The following is a 24003-nucleotide window of genomic DNA, read 5'->3' on the forward strand; positions in this document are numbered from 1 at the left end:
ATGTTACGCGCAACACAAAACATGTCTATTTTCAAGTATATTCCTTTGCTAAACTCTCGCTTTTTCCTCCTATGGTGTGAGTTTAGCTTTAAAAATCACGATTAATTAGCAAATGCATCGAAACGAAGATGTCACAAACGCTCTTTGTTATCAATAGTCGGCTTCCTTTTGTCACTTGAAACTGCGCTGAAATGCTGTCATTTGCTCTGCTAGCAGATATTGACTGATAGCTGTAATGGAATATGACTGTCATCTCGGGGTGACACTTTTGAAGCACTGCCGCTGAGCCTCAAGTTTCACTCATCCAGCAGGCCCTGGCGGGAGGACACCTCGCGCTTCGCATCGACATGTTTTGGCCCTCCTGAGTCAGCTCACTTACCCTGCTCCACTACGACGTGATTTGATGATCGATTCACCGTAAAAGTCCAAATCTCTCCCTGTGGAGAGAAAGAAAAAAAAAAACATCTTTATTATCATTTTCACCTGCTGGACATGTTTGGATGTGCTGGAAAGTTTTTTGCTTGAAAGGATAAATGCATGGGCAGCACAGTAGTCCAGTGGCTAGGACGTGTGGCTGGCGAGCATGTGATGTTCGAAAAATAACAAAAACATATCAAAGGTAGTGTTCATCTGCAACCCACAGGACAGAAGGAATCGGGGCTTTCCAAGAAATACCTGACGACGGGACCTACGCTCTAAAAAGTGTTGGGTCAAAAGTAACCCAACTATGGGCCAAAAATGGACCGATCCTCTACTTGGGTCAATTTGGCCCAACTTTGACTCATGAATATTATATAGTCAGATCCTTTATTGGGTAATAATTGGGTAATTTTGTACAAATTGACCCATAAAGTGGATCGGCCCATTTTTTGATCCATAATTGGGCTACTTTTGACACAACTGTTTTAACAGTGTACACTGTAAAAAATGGCGAGTTCTATTTACTCTGGGGGCGGGGGGGTACTCTAGTTTTTGGTCTTATTGTGGACACACCAGCAATGCAGTATACTGTAGTGGCAAACAGCAAGAGTGGCATGGCTCAAGTGGTAGAGTGGCTGTCTCCCAAGCTGAAGGTCATGTGTTTATTCGTCACTGCTTGAGTCACTTTTTTTTTTTAATTAACTGGTCAAATGTACTCAAAACTCTCCTTCTTTTTTTTCTTCTTTTTTTTACAGTGTTTCCAGAGAAAAGTGGAGAGACAGAGGCACAAGACTATCCTGGTCAGAGACATCTTGTTGGTAGCCCATGTCCCAACTTATCTAAGCTTCTAGGCATTGTATTTTTACCTTTGAAGTTTCTGAGGTTACCCACTAAAAAAGAAAAGAAGCCATAAATAGAGCAACCCCTCGAAGCAAAAGATTAGCTAGCAATTATGTTTGTACAGCGAATCACAGCGACTAATTGCTTTAACCAAATAAACACACTCTGATTGGCCGCTGAGGTGGTGTTACTATGGTAATAATTGCAGTGTGCTGACATTGACATCAGGCAGGTAGCTTTAGCCTTGTTTGAAGAATTAACATATTAAGAGCCACTGCTCACTTATTTCATTCACGTTCGTAGTTGTAATGCCTTTTTTTTTTTTATGTGAATTTAATAAATAATTGATTGAGCAATTCCACGTATCACATCACATTTGCGACTCATTAAAAGACAATCAGTGCACGCACGGACAATATTTGCTTGAAATAGAAGCCGCAATACTGCAGTGATAAACAGGAGAAGAATCAGCGATGATCATAGTGAGGTTCTAATTAAAGATATTGACAGAATAGTATGTTTGTATCATTATAGGTATGACAAAACTGGTTCCCTGCCTTACAATCCAATGCAGGGGTGTCAAATGTGCGGCCCGCGTGCCGGATCAGGAACGTCAAGGGCTTTCATTTGGCCCGCAAGATGTGTAAAAAAATTTAAAAAACACAATAAAAATAAGAGTAATTTCGGACCAATTAATCAGACGGCCAATAATCAAAATATATGCATTTGTAATTTCACAAGCAATCCTCAGATGAGCAATGCAACTTGCACACATAATTGACCTGGATGTCATTATTTTACACACGACTTAGTTGCGGTTTGTTGTAAAAATTTGAAAGATAAACCAACATAAATCAAACAGCGAATATGACACATTAAGCTACTGGTAATACAAACACATATGACATGGATTAACGTACTTTAATTTCATTAACTGTGCCACACAATGCATTCTGGGAAAAATATATATGCAAAACCGGTAGGAACTCATACGGGTATAAGTGTTGCCGCGTTTCATCTGCATTCGTGTTATTTTTTTCCAACAATATATTTACAGTTGAGCGCCGCTATTTATTTAGGTGTATAACTGATGCCAATTGTTTTTAAGTTATATACAATGATTTTACCGGTACGGCCAACTTGGTAAAATATTTGTACTTTTTAATTTTTTTTTATTTTTAATGTGCTTCCTCGAGCATGATATTTAAAATACAGTGCATGTTTTTTTTCCCTTTTCTTTTTTTTTTTAGAAAGAAAAAAAATACAGTGCAATTGTTAATTGGTTTCTTGCCTATTTTTGTGTACTTTTGTTAAATATTTTGATATAGATATAACCACCATTATATTTTATTATTTGTATTAGGAGTAATTAAGTGATTTAACTCCCTTGGTACAGGGTATAAAATGAAGGAACTAAAAATGGACATTTGTCCAGTGGTTTGGGTAGGCAGTGTCATTTAAAATACTTCCACTTCTACACTTGTGTGTGACATCCATTTTGAACACCTACTCAAGTAACCAAAATGGATCCGTGCCTGAAGAGCTTTTTTTTTTTTTTTACTAGCGTTTTCCAGAGAAATTCAGCCTGCTAGTGACATTGAAAATACTAGGAGCTGCACTTCTTGTGTTCATGCTGCTGTCTTTCACACAGGTTCGAGTGTGATCAATGCCCAGCAACTGCTGCTGGTGGGTTGGGTTCAAAGCTGTGGCGACCACAGATGGGACAAAACGAAAATCATTTTCTTATGAACTACAGTGAATTTTTTTTTTTTGCTGCCGTACGTGTGCAGTGAACAATTTGGACGGCGGTGTAAGAGGAGGAGGGTGTCGTCGTCGTTGACTCCACCTTGGTTGCAAACCCGCTCATAAATCTACATGGCGACGGAGGGGCGGGCAGCGAGGTGAGCGAGAGGGCAGGGCCCGCTCTGCCCGCCTGGGGAGTTTGGCATGTGCCCTCCCTGGGCCTCCCACCGACGTGGGGTCAGCGTAAATAAAGGGGGAGACGTGGGCCGCCTCTAGCAACCGCTTAGCAACCCCCTTTTGCTTCCCTCCCTTCGCCCCAAAGTAACAGGAAGCTCTTAAGAGTGCTGATCACGCCTGAGGTACAGTCGAGGTATGTTCACAAACGTCAACATTCCTAATTGGAATCCACACATGTACAGCAACTTCAATTCGACTTCCAAGAGCGGTTAGCGCGATCTTCCCCCCCGTGTGGTCAAGAAACGGCCGAGGAAGTGATGCAAGCAATCCCGGATCAAGTGTGATGACGACTTAGCAAGCTGGCAACTGCTTTACACGTAATAAAAAAACAATAGGGAACCACGGGGCTGACTGAGCCCGTAGGATTAGCAGCGTGAAAGTGATCTTAAGCGGTTTTATAACGTCACATTTAATGTTGCGTTCGTCTACGGTGGCTCCAAAGGTTAACGCGCTCGCAGCTTGTACGACGTAGCGTGGATATAAAGCACAGCGTACTCTCGCCATGTGTATGGCGGCGGGACAATAATGTACAGCCGGCCCTCCCGCCCCTCCTTCCATGCCTCCCGCTGGAGGAATTCCCAACCCTCTCTGCAGGTAGCCAGGCCAGCCAAGACCGGTAGAACATATGTTTTCCTCCCCTGTTCGGGTCAAAGTGAGGTCGCTGGTTGCTAGGAAAATTGTTGAAGATTGGTTGCTCGGGCTAGCAAGAATAATACAGTAGTATAAAAAAAAAAGAAGCACAAACATGAGAGATAAGCAGACGTGGTAATTGTCCAATAATAATAGAAATACATGAATAATTTGTACTATATATGCATATGTACGGAAGAGGATTGGGGCCAGTGAAGAGGACAAAAAAGGTTAGCAGGATTCTGACATTATTCTCACAATTCTGACTTTTAAATTCTGACTTTATTCTCAGAATTCTCACTTTTAAGTCAGACTTAAAAGTAAGAATTGTGAGAATAAAGTCAGAAAACGTCCCACCCCCACCCCCAGAATGCTCAGAATTATCACTATTCCCAAAATGCTCACTTTAAAGTAAGAATTCCGACTTTATTATCAGAATTCTAACTTTATTCTATTCTGACTTTAATCTCAGAATTCGGACTTTAAAGTGAAAATTCTGACTTCATTCTCACAATTCTGACTTTTAAAGTCAGAATTCTGACTTTATTCTCAGACTTCCAACTTTATTCTCAGAATTCTCACTTTATTCTATTCTGACTTTAAAGTGAAAATTCTGACTTTATTCTCAGAATTCTTACTTTAAAGTAAGACTTAAAAGTAAGAATTGTGAGAATAAAGTCAGAAAACGTTTTTCCCCCCCCTCAGAATGCTCAGAATTATCACTATTCCCAAAATTCTCACTTTAAAGTAAGAATTCCGACTTTATTTTCAGAATTCTCACTTTATTCTATTCTGACTTTAATCTCAGAATTCTGACTTTAAAGTGAAAATTCTGACTTTATTCTCAGAATTCTGACTTTTAAAGTCAGAATTCTGACTTCATTCTCAGACTTCCAACTTTATTCTCAGAATTCTCACTTTATTCTATTCTGACTTTAAAGTGAAAATTCTGACTTTATTCTCAGAATTCTAACTTTAAAGTCAGACTTAAAAGTAAGAATTGTGAGAATAAAGTCAGAAAACGTTTTTCCCCCCCTCAGAATGCTCAGAATTATCACTATTCCCAAAATTCTCACTTTAAAGTAAGAATTCCGACTTTATTTTCAGAATTCTCACTTTATTCTATTCTGACTTTAATCTCAGAATTCTGACTTTAAAGTGAAAATTCTGACTTTATTCTCACAATTCTGACTTTTAAAGTCAGAATTCTGACTTTATTCTCAGACTTCCAACTTTATTCTCAGACTTCCAACTTTATTCTCAGAATTCTCACTTTATTCTATTCTGTCTTTAAAGTGAAAATTCAGACTTTATTCTCAGAATTCTCACTTTAAAGTCAGACTTAAAAGTAAGAATTGTGAGAATAAAGTCAGAAAACGTTTTTTTCCCCCCTCAGAATGCTCAGAATTATCACTATTCCCAAAATTCTCACTTTAAAGTAAGAATTCCGACTTTATTTTCAGAATTCTCACTTTATTCTATTCTGACTTTAATCTCAGAATTCTGACTTTATTCTCACAATTCTGACTTTTAAAGTCAGAATTCTGACTTTATTCTCAGACTTCCAACTTTATTCTCAGAATTCTCACTTTATTCTATTCTGACTTTAAAGTGAAAATTCTGACTTTATTCTCAGAATTCTAACTTTAAAGTCAGACTTAAAAGTAAGAATTTGTGAGAATAAAGTCAGAAAACCTTTTTCCCCCCCTCAGAATGCTCAGAATTATCACTATTCCCAAAATTCTCACTTTAAAGTAAGAATTCCGACTTTATTTTCAGAATTGTCACTTTATTCTATTCTGACTATAATCTCAGAATTCTCACTTTAAAGTGAAAATTCTGACATCATTCTCACAATTCTGACTTTTAAGTGAGAATTCTGACTTTTAAGTGTAAGCGTAACGTGTAGACTTTGAATGGAACTTTTAAGTCAGAATTCTGAGAATAAAGTGAGAATTTTCACTTTAAAGTCAGAATTGCGAGATTAAACTCAGAATCTTGCCAACCTTTTTTTTCCCTCTTCACTGGCCCTAATCCTCTTCCGTACATATGTGATTGGCAAAGTGAAAAATAATACAGTGAACGTACAGTAGCAAGACTAGTCAGCAGCGTTGTATGTAGCAAAGACCCCTCCTATAAAAAGTGTTCCATTCAAAGTCTACATGTTCCGCTGCTTTCTCGCCGCCCCCTCACTCCACATGTTCAAGCTGGGAAGCACTCTGAACTTTGACCGCGCAAGTTATGAATTTTCTTTTAAGACTCAAAACAATTTATGGGAAAGTTTTTTGGTGTGTGTGTGTGTGTGTGTGTGTTTGGGGGGCAATGTAAGCAGGATATTCATGTTTCAAAGCAAGTGTGGAATTCAATAACATTTGCCGGTTGCACGCGTTTGTTTTGGTCCCTCTTTCCGTTCTTCTTAAGTCAAAACCCAAATGTTGTTGACAATACCACTGAGCAAACATATGCTGGGACTTAACACCCATCACTCAAACGTCAAAATATGCAATCACATTAATCATCTGGAATGGAAATTTACCACTACAGACTGCTACAGGTTGATTGGATAATAATGTGTTGGTCCTTTTGACATGAAATTTGAACCCTATTTCATTTACAGGATCTTGGTTTATGATGGAGTTCGGTTCCTATGTGTGTGACGCAACCCAAATTTGTAGCCGTAACATGTCGCTGTTTGGTTTGTCACTTGAAAATAACAAGGAGTGACTCCCACTCCACCTCCTGACATCACTGACTAGGCCACACCCCTTAAAGGCACACACGACTGCTGGAGTACATACAGATATTACATTTCATAAAACTATATTTGCTATTATATTAGTGTGTTTTCATACGAGAGGTGTCAAAATGAGTGCGTTTGAGTTCATTCAAAGTTCCTTGAACGCCACTTATTCTTTTAACGCGCGATTAATGACCGCCTCCTGCACTGGGGGAAGTAGAGTTGCAATGCAGCAGACACATCCATGTCAAAATTTAGCAGTAATAAATTTAGTAATAATGCATATATTTGTGGAGACTGGGGTCAAGTTGTATTTTACAATTTTAAAAATGTGCAGAATTTCACAACTTACTTCATGTTAAAGATTAGATAAGCTCTTATTATGCTACCAACGTCTTACAAATGCAATGATGCCATCTAGTGGCTGAAAAATGACCTCAACACAAATCAATATCACACTCCTTTTTTACAGTAGAGTACATCTTTTTTATTTAACTAAATTTTATAAATTATTAGGAAATTACTGTAGCAATGACTATTCCTATTAGGTGAACATTTTTTTCCACTTTTAGGTTAACACAAGAATGAAAATTTACATTTAGAACAGATATGAGATTTGCGATTAATCGTGAGTTAACTATTGAAGTCGTGATTAATTACAATTTTTTTTTTAAATAATCCCCTGAGACCCCTATTTTATACAATAAATTCCTTCAAGAAGGCACCAAATCCACCCAGATAGTTTTCAAACTAAATGATCCAATCCAATTAAATCTAGACCCGGGGTGAAGTCGTACCAGCTGCTTTTGCTTCTGGTCAAAAGTCATTTTAAACACATTTAAGTTCCCATATGGTTTGCTTATCTTCCTGGCAGACAACTACCGCAAGACTCCACGGGCCCGTAAAATGAACAAACAACAACAACAATCACACTTAGCCAACCTGTGCTTAATGTTTATCAGGTGGGCGGCGGCCATGACACCGCGCCGACTGCCACTGGCGACGGGAGGCCTCCTCTCGGCCCCGTCGCCAGCGTGTGGCCAGCGACGGGAGCCGAGAAAAGGCGAGACAAGAAGCTCTCCCATAAACAGCACACATGCACTACACTTCCATTTGTTCTTATTACCGCCAATGTGGAAAGGTGGAGAGGGGGAGAGAAATAAGAAAATCGGACTTTCTTAATGCGCTAAAACTGTCTTTCGGTCCCCAAAAGCTGGAAAAGAAGCCACTCACCCAATCAGTCCTATTGAGGACTACATTTAGTCCATCTTACAGTGGCCTGCCCCGTAAGGACGGGATGGATGAATTCGGGGGGGACATCTTGTGGGAGTGTGCGAAATGCGAGTTAATGGGAGGAGAGTTCGTCGTTGTTTGAGTGGAGAAAGCCGGCGGAGGAGGTAGTTAAAGAGCACAAGTGTGCCTGAGGGGTACTCAGTGTATCTGGACTCACACTGGGAAAAGTGTATTTATCAATTTAATAGCGGGTGTCTGATTGAACATGACTATGATTACAGTAAAGTTGTTTCTTCTTTTGGCTTCTATTCCTCCCGCTGCTCTTCCCCCTTCTTTCTCGTATTCCCCACACGCCCTTCCTGCAACCCAGAAAATTGGTTTCATTTATCGGAAAATAGTAAAAAAGAAAAAAAAATCATGGTGTGAATGCTGAGAGACAAGCATTCACAATAATGCTGTTTGCCAGTCAAAATATTTTACCCGTTATGCGGCGGCAGAGGCAGATTATGTTTTTGCCTGCATAAATAACTCAAAAATCACTACATCCAAGAAGTTTAGAGTCCAAATTTGGGCATTTTCCCCCCCTTTGTGATTAAAACCAGATTATGTCAGGTGTCTCTAAAAGATTATTTTTAGCGATTATCTTGTGGTGTGGGTTGTGTTAAGAGATTTTTCATGCCCAATTGTTTTACAAATCGATTGTACATATAGCTTGGGAGGAAACGTCAGATTGGCTCCAACTCATCGCAAAGTTAGTTTACAGTAGATAAATGCAGTAAAAAAAATAAAAACTGTTGAACCAATTTAAGATTACAAATTGAATTGTTGACCAATTTAAAAAAAAAATCACTTAAATTGGTAACACACAATTGAATTAGGTTAATCCAAAGTGAATATATTAAGTTTAATTATTTCATTAAACGTAATGTATTTTCTTTGGATTAACTTTAATTCAAGTTAAAAAGAATTGTTGAACCAATTAGATTACAAATTGAATTGTTGACAAATTTAAAAAAAAAATGCTCAATTTAATTGGATTAATCACAGGATTGAATTAAATTAATCCAAAGCGAACATATTAAATTTAATTAATTTTGAGTTCATTTAACTTAATATATTTACTTTGGATTAACTTAATTCAAGTGAGTATATTAAGTGTAATTAATTACGAGTTCATTAAACTTAATATACTCACTTGAATTAAGTTAATCTAGCTAATTCTAATTTAATTAGAGTATATTAAGTTTAATTAATTACCAGTTCATTAAACTTAATATACTCACTTGAATTAAATTAATCCAAAGTGAATATATTAAGTTTAATGAACTCAAAATTTATTAAATTTAATATATTCACTTTGGATTAATTTAATTCAATTCTGTGTCCAATCCAATTAAATTGAGCAATTGTTTGGTCAATGTAATCTAATAAACTAAATATACTAACTTGAATTAAGTTATTCCAAAGTGAATATATTAGGTTTAATGAACTCAAAATTAATTCCATTTAGTATATTCACTTTGGATGAACTTAAGTCGATCCTGTGTTGCCAATTGAAATGATTTTCAATAAAAAAATAAAAATAAAATAAAATGAAATAATATTTTTCTTAGCAACAATTCAATTTACAATCTTAAATTAGTTCAACAATTCTCTATATATTCTCTATCTACTATAGTATGAAAAAGGGATGGGTAAGATATACAAATTCCATGTCATTTTTATCAGCTAGATCTCACTTTGACTCATTCTTTTTTTTCCCATACATGTATGGCATTTATAGCAAAAAAAAATAAAGCCATCAAGGAGAGGAGCAGTCCAAATAAGCAAAAGGAGAGCTGATGATTGGGGAAGAGAAGCAAAATGCATTAACAAGACGAGGAGTCTGACTGGTACAAGTGGTAGAGAGGGAGCTATTTAGCTGATAAGGCAGCCAAGGCCCTTCAGGTGTCTCCTGCTCCACTGCTGTGTAAATGAGCTCCAATTAAACAGGCGGGCCCCCGTGCTCCGGGTCTTCCCGCAGCCCTCCCCAGCCCTGAAAAAGCCCCCCCCCCCACCCCCCGCCCCCTTTACTTCTCGCTGCTCGCCCGTAAGGCCAAACCCACCCCACGGCTCCTGCAGCTGCTCGCTCGCTCGCTCCCACTTTCTGTTTTTCGCTCACACTGTGACCCAAAGGTCTGCTTAACTTCTGTGTGTGTGCGTGCTTTCTCGGCGCTAGTCTGCGCGTGTTTGTTAGCCCGCAGCATTTCCGCTTATTGTCAGCGCTCGATAAGTGGCGGCGTGGCGGGCATGCAGCATGGCAGGGTTTTGGTTGTTTTGCGTATATTGCAGTCATTTCTCTCAAACTACCACGTAAGAGTCGGGGGGGGGAAAAAAAAAACAAGCTTCCACTGGAACTCTATTGTCTGATTTGTTTGTGTGTTTGTTTGCAAGACTACGTGAAAACTATAAACTTAAATGGGGCATGTATGCGAAATGCACTTTTTTATGGTTTGTATAGAAAAAGGTGGTTCTTTGGAGTGCCAACCAAGTAAATCTTTTGTTAGCGTTCCTTTTTTGAAAATGGGTCTACGAGTCAAGCCGTACTGAATTTTGCCAGATTGTGAATGAACACTTTGGCTAATTTACATAATACTGGACATGACTTGGCAGCCAGGTTGTGCAAACGCTTGAAAAGTGGTCAAGGTAGGATTGGTGGATATTTTTGCTTGCCGAACCTGCACAGTGAGTGGTGATGAAGCGCTGTCACACGCAAGTGAAAATACAATCAAATTATTTACATTCTGGTCCGTACAGACTTCTGTAACCGTTCTAAATTGTGGTACAAAAATGGAGTGTTTCATGTTGGTACGATTGGTGTGATTTATTTTTATTTTTTTGATTGAGCAGTCTGTGGTTCGAGCTTAGCAAATACTGTGTTATAAAAAAATTAAATAAAAAATATAAGCACAAGAGCCTGCTTCGTACATTCTGCCGCAAGCCTATTGTCTGAAACTGGCATTGGCAGATACTCAAGGTTTCTGTGTCATAAACAAAAAAACCTTTGTTTCATTCTCTCCCCTAATGTCGGAACAACTCAAATTAGCGAGGTTTTGTGTCCACAGCTTTTGGAGAAGCCTTCAAGCCTTGACCAAACACGACATTAACAGTTTGCAAAACATTGTTTGATTCCTCGCAAAGGCCTTTGCCATGCGGCGGGCGGCGGGGGGTCCTCGAGCAGCGGGTGATTCGGGCCAATTAGATAAGGTGGCGATTTCGCCGGCCAGATTGGGAGAGTCGCCGCTTGGCCGTGGGCCAAGGACGCCGGGGGTGCAACCCCTGATCCTGCAAGAGCCAAGTTTAAATGACCACAGCCTGAAAATAGAGGAGGAGGAGGCGAGGGAGAAATTAACATTGGATGAGCAGAAGGTTCGAGATCATATCGGTGTTTTGGCCTCTGCAACAAAGCCAGAATGAAGCTAAAATATGTTCATTTACGGATGATAAAACAGGGTTTTTAACCAATTGGAACATGCAAGCTCCGGAAAAATGTCTTTGGGGGTCCTAAAAATATTCCGTTTTTGTGATACTTCTTTTTAGTGGTGTTCCGTGAGATACAATAAATGTGCCTTGGCTGAATAAAGGTCATTATTCTATCCATTGCATTGTTTGAATCACATCATACAGACAGGTGTATTTACTCGAGTGCCTGGTTGTTATGGCACATGTCGCTTTGAGATTGATTGTTTTGAAACATGCAAGTTATGGCACACAGAGCTTTAACATGACCTCTAATTTAAGCGCAACCTTAATATGCTTTTCTTTTTTTTTCTGGAGAGCTGAGTATTGTTCATTCGGTAATTTTACCGATTTGACATATCATCATCATTGCTCTCTCTTTTTTTTTAATTTAATTTAATTAATTTTAAATTTTGTATGTGGGTGAGTGTGTGTATGTGCATGTGTGTGCGTGTGTATTCATTAGTTCACCTAAAACCTATAAAAAAAAAAAACCCATACCGTTCACCTAAACCGAACACTTCCAGCCAGAGTCGTGAGGCCGTCAGGAGACCCGAGGAAGGACCAAAGAAAAGAAAGGAAAGTGAAATCCAGCACCGACCAGACTAGACCGGCCCACCCTTAATTAATATGCTTCTTCACAACAGCGTATTAGGGCCAAGTATTTTTAATTTTTTTACCCAGAGGAGGGATAATATTACGACAAAAAACGTGCAGAAGTGGCAAATTTGCGAGAAAAAAAGTCAGAAATTTATGACAAATACACGTACCGTAGTTATATTCTAATGTGAGGATTCGTTGGTGGTTAATGGGACATGGTTTATAACTCTTTGACTGCCAAAAACGTTAAATAACGTTTAGTAAAATCCTATGGAGGAGTGCCAAAGACGTTAAAAGACGTTTTTTTCAAAACAGAGATGAAACTAACCATTTTCTATTGTTGATTACTGAAAAACGGAATAAGGTAGAAACAAACTTTTTTTTCTGATGAAAGATGAGAGTCCAATCTTTCATTTGGTAGTATGTGTGTTTCCATAGTCCAAACACATAATTTTCTATGGACCTTGAAAGATCAGTCAAAAATGCTTAAATCGGCTGGCATCCACGGCATCTTTTCTGAAAACGTCTGGCAGTCAAAGAGTTAAAATGAAAAGGCATGATGGGGACGGGGTCCTGATCCCCCTATCAGCTGACTAACACTAACCAATTAGAAGCTAGCATACTTTAGGTAAATGCAAGTGAATGACGGAGTGCAGCAGATTCGACACATCAACTAAGCAACTTGTAAAAAAAATTAAAAAACTAAATAAATAAAAAAGTATGAATATGTAAATAATAATTCTGGAAACAAATATGTACAAGTATATATACATTTTAACAAATTAACTCAAGTGCTTGATCCTCGTCGCTGGCCGTGCCCAACTCTTCAAACATTATATGGTTCATCTCTGCTAAAGCAATTACTATCCCCTTATTTGAAAACCCGACCGAAACGTATCAGCACAAACCTCCGAGTAGTACGCTACGTGTATTTCTCGTAAGTTTTTTTCTTCCCACTTAATAAGCTCACAAATCTGCGATATTTTTTCTTGCAAATTTCCCGGGGTTTTTTCTCGGAATATTACCACCCCCCTCTGGGTGTGAGTTGTCGCTACGAAACGTCTCTTAGTTGACCGCAGTCACCAAAACCGGTTTATTGAATGATAGTTAAGACAAACAGTGAACTAACCGCGTGATTAACAGCTCAACTGAGCTACAGTGTAATGTATTAGGTACCAATATAACTTGATATTTCATGAATTATTTCTATAACCTGAGGACAACCTGTATTACTAAAACTTGTAAGTCTTGGTTAAATGACTCTCCATGCAGGCGATTACATTGAGTGCCAAATTTAGCATATAATAATAAATACATATATACCTTGGGTGCACTGTTAAAACTCTGTTTTTAATATACTTGAAATGATTTGATTATATTCTATAAGTCTTTAAAGTTCTGTGCAGTGAAAAAGAAAATGAGAGTTTAGCTTGAAAGGGGGCTTTTGTTCCCGGTGGTCGCATACAACTGTCGGGCATTAGTCGATGCGAACGGACGCTTGGCGGCCTCCCGCCGATCGGGGAAAGGACAATTACCCGTTCTTGTCAGCGGCGCCTCGTGCATAATACATACCTGACATTCTACTAGTGTTACCTGCCACGTGTAACCAGTCACACTCCAAATGGCGTATATTTCAAATTGATGGCTGTGATTATGATACTTTAAAAACCTCCATAAACGCGACATTTAAATATTAAGCCACATGTAATTAAGCAGAGAGACATATTCGTCCCCGTTGTTAGGGAACAATTATAGCAATTTCCATCAAGGGATTTCTCGCAGCTTGACTTTGGTATGGAGCAGTATTGATTAACTTTATAGTTAATTGAAGTCATTTTCTTTATTCTCGGGTATCATTAAAGCTTGACCCAGTAGAGGTCCTGCATTGTGTGCCTTATAAAAAAGGCAAATGCAAGAAAAAGGAGAAAATGTGAACTTTACACAGGAAGGCCAAAATCTGAAAAGTACAAAAGTGAAAATGTTAAATATATTATATACGACCACGTTGTTACAAAAATGATTCTGTATTTTGAGTCAGCTAAAAAAAATAATAAAAAAATAGACAGGGCTGTGCAGGACTTCTGCGGAGACTCAACAGTGATGACCTCATGTCGTCTCTTACTATGAGCATATTTAATTGCATGGATGGGTGGGTCATCCCGGGAGGTTGATGAGGGGAATTAGTGGACCGTCGGGAATGATGGCCCAGTGGGAAAAAGCCACTTGGGTTAGCAGCCTTTTCCTTATGTCACAAAATGCTGCTGATGTCTAGCTCGTCGGCCTTGCGTGTTATGTCCGCCAACCCATCAGGCCACCTTATTAAACTGATAGGCTACCAGCGGTTAAATGATGGACTCATTTTTAAAGAGAATGCCCTATTGACACATTAAACCAGTGGTGTCCAAACTTTAGTTGTTTTTTGTTTTTTAAGATTTGGGGTGGCCCACACCCCTTAATCCCACTAGAATAGATCCGCCCCAGCCCTGAGCCAATCTCCACAATCCGAATCAAAGGAAGAGTAATCGATACTAAAATGACTATTCTTTAAAGCAGTGCTTACTTTTTTTTTTTTCTTGGAGAGCTCAGTATTGTTCATTCGGTAATTTTACCGATTTGACATGTCATCATCATTGCTCTCTTTATTTTTTATTTTTTTTATTAACATATATATATATTTTTTTATTTTGTATAAGGGTGAAAAAAAAAAGCAGAAAAAAAAAAGCATTGTTTACTTGAGGATTTCAGTTAACCATTAATATGATATGTTCACAAATCAGACCTTTACACAGACAGCGGAACATAGAGGAAAACATTTTTTGTTTCTGAAACTAAAAAATCTGACTTCAAATTAAATTACAAAGAGAAATATTTCTATTTTAGTTTCAAATAGTTTTTTTTGCATATCTAGAAAAAAATGGACGGCGGGCCATTTTTTGGGACACCACTGTTTAAAAAGGCCAAAAGTGGAGTAACGATTTGCGTTTTAAGATCTTCACTGATTTTTGGGCATTTTTTGTATCTTCCTTAAGACAAATAAAACAACTCACAAGAATTTAAGCTGACATTGTCCATCAAAGTGACAAACCGTCTCTGTATTGTAGTTTACATTTCGAGCTGCTTTACATAATGACACACTAATGTGTCTCTGTCACCTCGCTCGACGGCGTCCCCCTCCAGTTGAGACGCTCAAATTAAGACGTAATTGCACACCCACCCCCTCCCACCCCCGCATAGCAGCACCCACTCACTTTTCCCCAAATGGATGTCTGTGTAAAGCAATATGGCCGCCAGTGAGTGACATGGGCCTCTCCTGGGCGACGGCGTGACCCGTCGGAGAGATCAACGCCTGCACCCAGCAGTGGTCCCTCCCTCGGAATGTTATTACAGAGGAAAAAGCAAGGTCAGATTGCAAGGATGATGATTCATGGGAAGCGATTCTCAATTTCTGGATTTTTTTTTTTTTTTCGGGTAGCATATTGACCTTGGCGTTTTTGACAACAGCATCCATCACGCATGAAGGCTCTCCAACGGGCAACTGTGCGGCCAAGTGAATCCGATTAAGGGATATTAACGCTAGATGGATGCCGGACGTCAGCGCTGCGGAGGGAGAGAGCTCAACATTCTTCATGCATTCCACTTTCTACACACACTGATTTTGACACATTTGATCAATGGCCGCGTTCTGATTTTGATCGATTTGACAGCGTTTCGGTTTAATTGATTGAATTTACAGGTTGTCGAGGAGTTTCTGGGAAAAGTTTGCAGCCATTGTTTACACTATACCGTGTATATATATATATATGCAGTGAGTAGCAAACTTGACATGAATGAATAGATACTAAGTACAAAGAATTGAATGTGGAAAACAGTTGGAATAGGTAGCGGTATTGTACAGTACGCTGTAAAAAATAACCCAAATTGGGTCAAAAACGGACTGGCTCAATGTTTTGGTTTATTTGGTTTAAATGATTACCCCAAGCATTTGGGTCGATCCCTTTTTGACCACATTTGGGTTATTTTTGACCCAACGTTTTTAAGAGTGCATGTGACAACATGAATAAATAATACATAACCAGTTGTGTGCAAGCTATTGAGAGCATTTGAAAGCATTAGAGATGACTGTGCTATGGGGCGCCTGGCCTTGTACTAAAGCTGATCCACAACTTTGCCAATATTTTGGCAGGATGTGATGTTTTTGTTTCACAATGCTCACAAATAAAACGGATTTTTTATGAGTATTTCTGCATACCCCAGCACCACATAAAAGCACATACAAATAATAACAGAGGCAGAAACATGTGAGGCATTCTGAAGCATTCCGGATGAAAAAAAAAAATGCAACAAAACCAGCATGGAGTAAGACATTAACACTGAAGTGAGTGTGTGTTGTACGGACTAGCTGCTCTCTGTTGGGAGCATCCAGCCAATGACCCCTGTTTTCCAAGCAGAGTTGAGTGTGTGCGTGAACTCAGGTCAGCATGCGTGTGTGTGCGTGTGTGAGGTGCACCAAGAACAGAGGCGCATTGTGCACACCGCAAGCGTGACGTCCACATGCTCCCGTGGCTCGCATTTAGCTCATGGCGGCCTAGGGAGGAAGCCCCCAAAGCGGCGTGAACTTTGACCCCCCGTGCTGGCACTGGCGAACACAGGGCACCGTCCGCGTGTGTGCCTGAGTGTGTGTCGGGCCAGTCCAAGTTCAACACACGCGCGAAAAACTAGACGCATTAATTTTAGCAAACGTGAGATGATTAAATAATAATATAAATATAAATATAAATATATATATGAGCAGTATATACTGTAGATATGTATAACTGGAGAAGGAAAAAAATAAGATGAAATTTGAAATTACAGTAACAATCGCAGCAGTTATGATTATCAAAAAAAATGGCTAGTTAAATAAATGATTTCTGAATACAAATCCATGACACATAACATAAGAATTTACAAATATTTTTACAATGTATTTTTCATTTTGTTTAAATGTGTAAATAAATATAAAAGTAATAATGAGATTATTATGAATATTCCTAATTTATGGCGAGAAAATAAAAAATAGTAATAATTCCATTCTGATTTTTTTAAACCGTACCTTTACAAATAATTATTGCACATTAATCAGATTTTTGTACATTCTCAATATTTTAAAACTACTCTTTTGGAAATAATCAAATTGTCCATTTGGAGACGCTATCAACTTTATCCTTGAAATTGATAATACATACAATAATCTGAATATTTTATTGATCAAAAGATTTTTATTCTTAAAAACTGTTTAAATCAAATGTCTCCAAACAGATTGTACAATATTGTTAAAAAAAAAAGTCCCCCAATTTTTTATTCTTCTACCCCCATCGCACACGCACACACACACCTAAAATAAATAAATAAATCCTATTTTCTCTTTTTTATCAGCCTCAGCGTGATGGTGTTTTTCCACAAAGGAGTTTTACGGCGTGCCAGCATGGCGTCGTGTCCGCCCGAGAGGTGAGTACCAGGTGCGGGGGATTGTTCTCGTGCTGTTAAGGCTGCACTGGCCCATTTTACCAACACACACAAGATCCCACATTCATACATACACAATCTCCAGTCCACCACAACAGCTGCATGTTCTGCGGCTTTGCATTTGTTTCTTATTATTTCATACAAAGCACAGATTTCACTTGCTGGTGTTTGTTGGTTGTGGAGGGGTTCGGTCTCTTTGCTGCTCAAACACGGACCTGGAGCACCCTCTACATTCCGGAAGCCATATTGCATGCCCTCCCCTCTTCACCAATGTGGAATTTACAATCAAGTGCGACCGAGCGCCATCAGCAGTAAGCCGTGTTATACAGGCTCCCGTTATGACACCATCACGTGACACCAAGGGAAGGAGGTTGGGCGATGAGCAGGGAGGGCCTCAGAAGAACCCCCCCCCCCCCCCTTTCCCAGAATCTTCCCTTAAAGCACGACCACCGGCCCTTGGCAGGAGGTGCGCACGAGGCCGACCTTGAAAAATAACACCTTCGACATCTTTGGGAGTTTGAGGACTGATTGTGGTCTGCAGATGGCCACGATGCACTCTCGCAGAAAAGAGTGGATTGGCAAGGGAAGTTCTTTTTCAGGCATTTTGCAACTATGGTCGGAAAAAAATAAGTATGTCCCCATGGACATTTGACATAAGACATAAATACCAATCGTTGGATAGAATTTGAGCATTTTTGCAATGCAAAACCAAGAACAACCACATATTTTATCGTATACTCACGGGCATATATTCTTTATCCTCTCCAGAAAAATGACTTATATTACTGAAAATACTGAGCAGTTGTGATCATGTTCGTATTATATTGCATCCTTGGTGGCCGTGATATGCACACCATAAGGAGTAACACAATGCCCATTGAATTGCCAAGATGCGCAAACTGATCGATCCTTTACGTACCGTTTAACTGTGTTAATGTTATTACTGTATGCTTGTATAAGGCACAATGCTGGAGAGCGCCATTTTTCATATTAACAAAGTTTTATGGGGGAATGGAATGGATTAAAGAAATGTCCATTAATTTCAATGACAAAAGATAATTTGAGATATAGATGTTTTAAAGTTAAGAGTGCGGTCATAGAACAAATTTAATTCTTATGTTAATGCCTCACTCGCCTCGCTATCACTTTTTATACACGATGGTCAGAACTAGAAAATAGCACAATTATTTTCAAAGCAAAATTCTAACATAAGATTTAGGTAAGATAAACAATTGTATTCTTTTTTTTTTTGCTGCTAGCGTGGCATAGCCTATAACAATTTGAGAATGACTGTGGCTCTTAAATGATCACAACACGGTGAAGCTTGAAAGTAATAAAGTATAGCAAGCAATCATTCTTAAAGAGGAACTCAAGACAACAATTTGTGTGTGCCTCACTAGTCTAAACGGGGTATTATGATTAATATGATTAATTATTATTTATCAATCTTAGGGTGTTGACATGTCCTATACCGACCTCTGCTGTCAACTGAATTTCACGTCCAAGTGCCTTCGGGCTCGCATTGCGACCGTCGCAGGACAAAACCCGGTAAACAGTTAAACTGGTTTCAGTATGTGGTGCTTTTCCACTTCAAAATAGATCTCAGAAGGCGACACATCAGTCACTTAGTAAATAAAAGAGACACTCGTCCTCAATTCTTTACGTTTTGGATTCCAGTCCACTTGCTAAATAAATCTTCTAATCTCACACACCACGCGTCCCTGAAGGTTTCCGTAGCTGTAAATGTAACATGGCGCTAGCGTTTACATAATAAAGTCAGCGTGAGTGCCAGTCAGAGAGAGCGCTGGCCACAGAAGACGCGACATGACGTTTGCCTCCAAAACAGCTGTGGTGCCTCTTTTTTTTTATTTTTTATTTTTGTGTGTGTCTTGTTTTGGAGTGCCTGTTGGCACAGCTCCATTCAGGGCTTTCACACCAGTCTCACTCACTTCTCACTCCGCGGGCTCTGCCTCGCAGGTCATAAATTAAGCCGGGGAAGGAGCGAGGGTAGGGTGTGGAGGTGGGAGGGGGGGGGCATTTTGATCAAGGAAAAAGAGCATATATTGTATGATGGTTGATGGTTAGAGCAAGAGAGAGAAGCAGCACGGTAGTGGATAGAATGCAAAAAACAAAAGCCGCAGGTTCAGGTCTTGCTTGGTGGACACGCTTTTGTGCTAAAGGATCACATTTGATTTATTTATTTTTAAACAGATTGGCCAGGTGATTTGCAGATGAGGTATAAAAAATGTGTGTTAAGTAGACCATTTTAAGAATAAAATATTTCATTAAGCATTATCAGTCATTTAGTAAAAAAAAAAATTGGGGAATATTTAAATTTGTTTAGCTTACATGTTTTATTTAAAATTGATCAATTGACAAATATAATGATATAAAGTAACAGAAAATAAATAAAAAATAATAAATACATTTAGTCTAAACAACAAGTATGACCCATTGACCCAAGACTGTATTATCAATTGTCTTGTAAAATATGGTGAATTTGTTCAGCCAATTTTTTTTTCCAGTAAATTGGTCAGGTAAAATATATTTTATTAAATGCAGTGGTGCCTTGAGATATGAGTCCAATTCATTCTGTGACCCTGCCCATAGCTCAAATTATTTTTCCCCATAGAAATTAATAGATATGCCATTAATCCATTCCAGCCTTCCCAAAAAACAACAGGAAAAAAGGTGTGATATATATATATATATATATATATATATATATATATATATATATATATATATATATATATATATATATATATATTGTCCTTTATTAAAAAAAATAAATAAATAAAATGTAATCGAATTTAAAAATTGTTAAACACTTTTTGCCGAACTGATTGAATTCAATGGACATTGTGCTGCTCCTTCTAATGTGTGTGCCTTGGCCACCTGGGGCTAGTATAAGACAGGCATACGGAGACCGTCTCAGCTCCTCAGTACAGCAGTAACATCAGTCGTTCACAAAGAATAAAGAAGTCCTGCTATATTGACTGTCTACATGTGTTGCTGTGCCATTCATGTTCAAACGTACGTTGCTTGTACCGAAAGTGGTACAGATTTCCTACCAAAATAAATGCAACAAATTCATCTAGCAAGAAGCATTATGTAGACAATATGATTAAGGGGGCCACGAAAAAAAAAAAAAGTGGTGGGCCAGATTTGCACCCCCTCCGGCCTCGGGTTTGACACAGTGTGTGTCATAATGACAAGCACTGTGACGGCTGCTCTTGTCAAAACGCAGACGACAATGATGCGACTTGCAATGAAAAGCTGCATGATGGAACGCTTTCGGGTGCCGCTGCGCTTATTCACATTTGTAATGTGCCATGATGGACGCACATTGTCCTCAATAAGGCCGCCATACTCGTTCCAGACATACGACAATGACCTCGTGGCCCGGATAAAGAAGGAGGGAGTATTGCAAACATGAAGAGATTAGCATGCTGGATGTAGCAAGATCCAAATTTGGAATAATGCAGAATAAGAGGTATGAACTCTATATTGTTAAAAAAAGGAAAAAAAGTAAGTAAAAAGAGAAATAGGTATCGAAAAACTCTCACGGGTAAAAAAAAAAAGGGTGACGTCTTTGCGTGAGAGGGCTGTACGGAACCATATGGACGCCCTCCACGTCTCCTCATTTCATACATGTTTCTTCTGACATCAATAACGCCGAGACGTCCAGCGGCGCTTGGACCCGGTCCAAAACAATTATAAAGTTGCCGTGGAAACTGAGGTCCCGTGCCAGAGTGAGGCATACTGTCTCCGCTCAGATAACCCCCGTTGGAAAGTCACGGCACACAAAAGCACTTGACGGGGGTTGGCGAGGTGGGAGGGGCGGGCGGAGGGAAAAGCAGGAGGGATGGGTTGAGGTGAAGAGACAAAAGCTCGGACATCCGTGGACGACGCAATTACATCACGAGACAGCGAGAGAGTAGATTGCACAATTCTAAGAAAAACAAACAATATTGTACATAATTCTCCCCAAAGGAAATCATAGAAATATTGTACAGTGTCAAAAACATGGCATTTGAAAAGGGGTGTGTAGACTTTTTATATCCACTCAGGAGTCCAAACTGCTCCAAAAGGTGGCATTTTGCTCCTAATATTTTTCATCTACTTGCCCATATCTAACAAAAATAAATAAAAAATGCTGATATTTGTTTTATGTGTCAATATTTTTTTGTTGCTGACAAACTGCTCCACACATCGGCCCATTTATCAAGAATATAGTCAATTTGAATTCAAAAGTTAGTGCAGCCCTTCCACTGTATCTAAAACAATGATACCAAAATATACACATGAATACTATGAAATTAAACATATAATTAAAGTGGAAGTCAACCTCAAACATTTCTCGACAATAATACGTTATATGTGACCTCACGAGTCTAAACATGACATTCTGATGAATAATACATTTGAGGAACATGAGTTATGAAGCAAAATCCAGCCATTTTTAATCCATCACAGGCGGCCATTTTGCCGCTTGCTGTCGACTGAAGATGACATCAATCAGGCAACGACCAATCACAGCTGCCCTGTTTGTCTGAAGCTGAGCCGTGATTGGTTGTTACATGAAACCTGAGCAACGTGATGTCATCATCAATCGAAAGCAAGTGGCAAAATGGCCTCCGCCTGAGATGGATAAAAATGGCTGGATTTTGCTGTTATTCCACTAACACAATATCAACCAGAATACCATAGTTAGACTAGTGAGGCTGCATAGAGTATATTATTGTAAAAAAAAAAAAAAAAAAAAGGGGGGGGGGTAGAATCCCCTTTAAGCATTGTTGTAAAACATGATATATGTAAACTGTATCCGTATTTGAATGGTCTGTCGGCAACCGGCTGGGACTCGCTATCTTAAAACCCTACAAGACTACAAGAAAGTTTAATAATTAGCCCTTTGGGGGACATTCGTGTAATAGAAATGGACTCTTACTATACCCTTAATTTTGACAGTGCAGTGAACAAAATAAAAACAAAAACATCAGCGTGAAGTACAACGCAGCCTCCTCTGTGACACGTGCAATTTTCAACTGGGAACACTGGGACCAAGCATAACATATTGTAACCTTACGCTAACCTAATGAACAACAAGACGAAAGTGGCGTAAATGGAGGCCTTTTTTTTTTCTTTCTTTTTTTTTTTTTTACATCCATCTCGGGGCGTCCTCATTACGCGCTCGACGCGACAAGCTCGTTAGGAGTGCACGAAAGATTACCCGCGCGGCTAAAGAGCACGGCGCAAACACAAACAGACGGATAGTAAAACAGGTAGGAATGTGGCGAGCGCACACACAAAGAAAGAGAGAGAAAACCCCCGGTGGGTGTAACTGGGCTTCTTAGAGTCAGAAAGACAATCTGAGTGGCTTTCAAAGACCCCCCGACTGTCTGCTGTGTTTATTCAGATGGGAGCGGAGAAGGCCGGCGTTGTCCTGCTTTGTTTTGATCTTCCTGATGAAGAACATCAGTGTCAGTGCTCTTCTCGGGCCATTCCGGGTGATAAAATGCTCCCTTGATGGTGCGCAGGCTTATTTTTTGTGTGTGTTGTTGCTCTTTATGTTTGATAGCCTGGCTGCAGCATAAAGTACAATGTAGTAATGGGATCCAACACCTGACCTGTACAAATTATCTTTTTAACCCCTTTTTTGTATTTTCTTAGTTGCCAGTTGCTTTTATCATATAGTGTTTTAACTAGTCCCCCCCCCCCTTCTTATTCTGTTTTCTTTTAACTGTTTTTATTTTTGTTGTCTTTTACACTCTAAAAACAGTTGGGTCAAAATAACCCAACTATGGGTCAAAAATGGGCTGATCCTCTACTTGGGTTGATTTGATCCAACTTTGAGTCAATAAATGGCTCTTGGTGTAAAAAAAAAACAAACTCATTTTGACAACTTCTGACTTTTTTTAGAGTGTAGATTTTAGCTTCAGTGTTTCCTGGGTGCCTTTCCTCACATGGTTTCTCTGTGCCCCTTTATGTGTGTGTATTGTATTTTAATGTATAAAAAAGCTATATAAATAAAGTTGGATTGATGCATGAATTTTAAAAAAATTACACATTCACCAAGATACTTTAAAATACATAGTAGAGTGAACCTAAGCCTATTTGCAGCTGTACAATTCGACTGAGAGGCGAAGATCTTTATGTCTGGCATAAGCTAAGTTCAGCCTGGATCGTTGGCGGAAGTGGAAAATAAAGTTCAGCTGTTCTTGTAGGTTTTCCGTGACACTTTTTTTTTTGCTTTCTAGCACAAGCCTGAAGGGTTTTCACTCACACTAATAGGTTTGATAATTCCATTCAGCATGACTTAGGGCAAAATTCCAGCTGAAGAATAAAAGGCCCACGGCATGATACTGTTACCGCCATAATTCACTTTTGGTGTTATTTTGGAATTACAAAAACAAAGTTTAACCTTGGTTTCATCGGATCATTTATCCTAAATGTATTTGGAAAGATTTCCAAGTGTGTGTTTTTTTTTTTTTGTAAGATGGACCCAGGCTTGGATGTTTTTCTTTGTAAGATAAGGTGGAGGAACATCCAGTTTTCGG

General features: G+C 39.0%; 1 protein-coding gene across 1 annotated transcript in view; it reads right to left on the minus strand.

Moving 5' to 3' along the window:
* The window catches only part of LOC144040095 (uncharacterized), a 136621-nt gene that overhangs the window by 53687 nt on the left and 58931 nt on the right, over positions 1–24003 (minus strand). The window contains exon 4 of the mRNA XM_077553913.1: positions 380–437. Coding sequence (XP_077410039.1) covers positions 380–437 — 58 coding nt within the window. The remainder of the gene's footprint in view (positions 1–379; positions 438–24003) is intronic.

This window comes from Vanacampus margaritifer, chromosome 20 (genome assembly GCF_051991255.1).
Source record: "Vanacampus margaritifer isolate UIUO_Vmar chromosome 20, RoL_Vmar_1.0, whole genome shotgun sequence".
In the NCBI taxonomy this organism is placed as follows: domain Eukaryota; kingdom Metazoa; phylum Chordata; class Actinopteri; order Syngnathiformes; family Syngnathidae; genus Vanacampus; species Vanacampus margaritifer.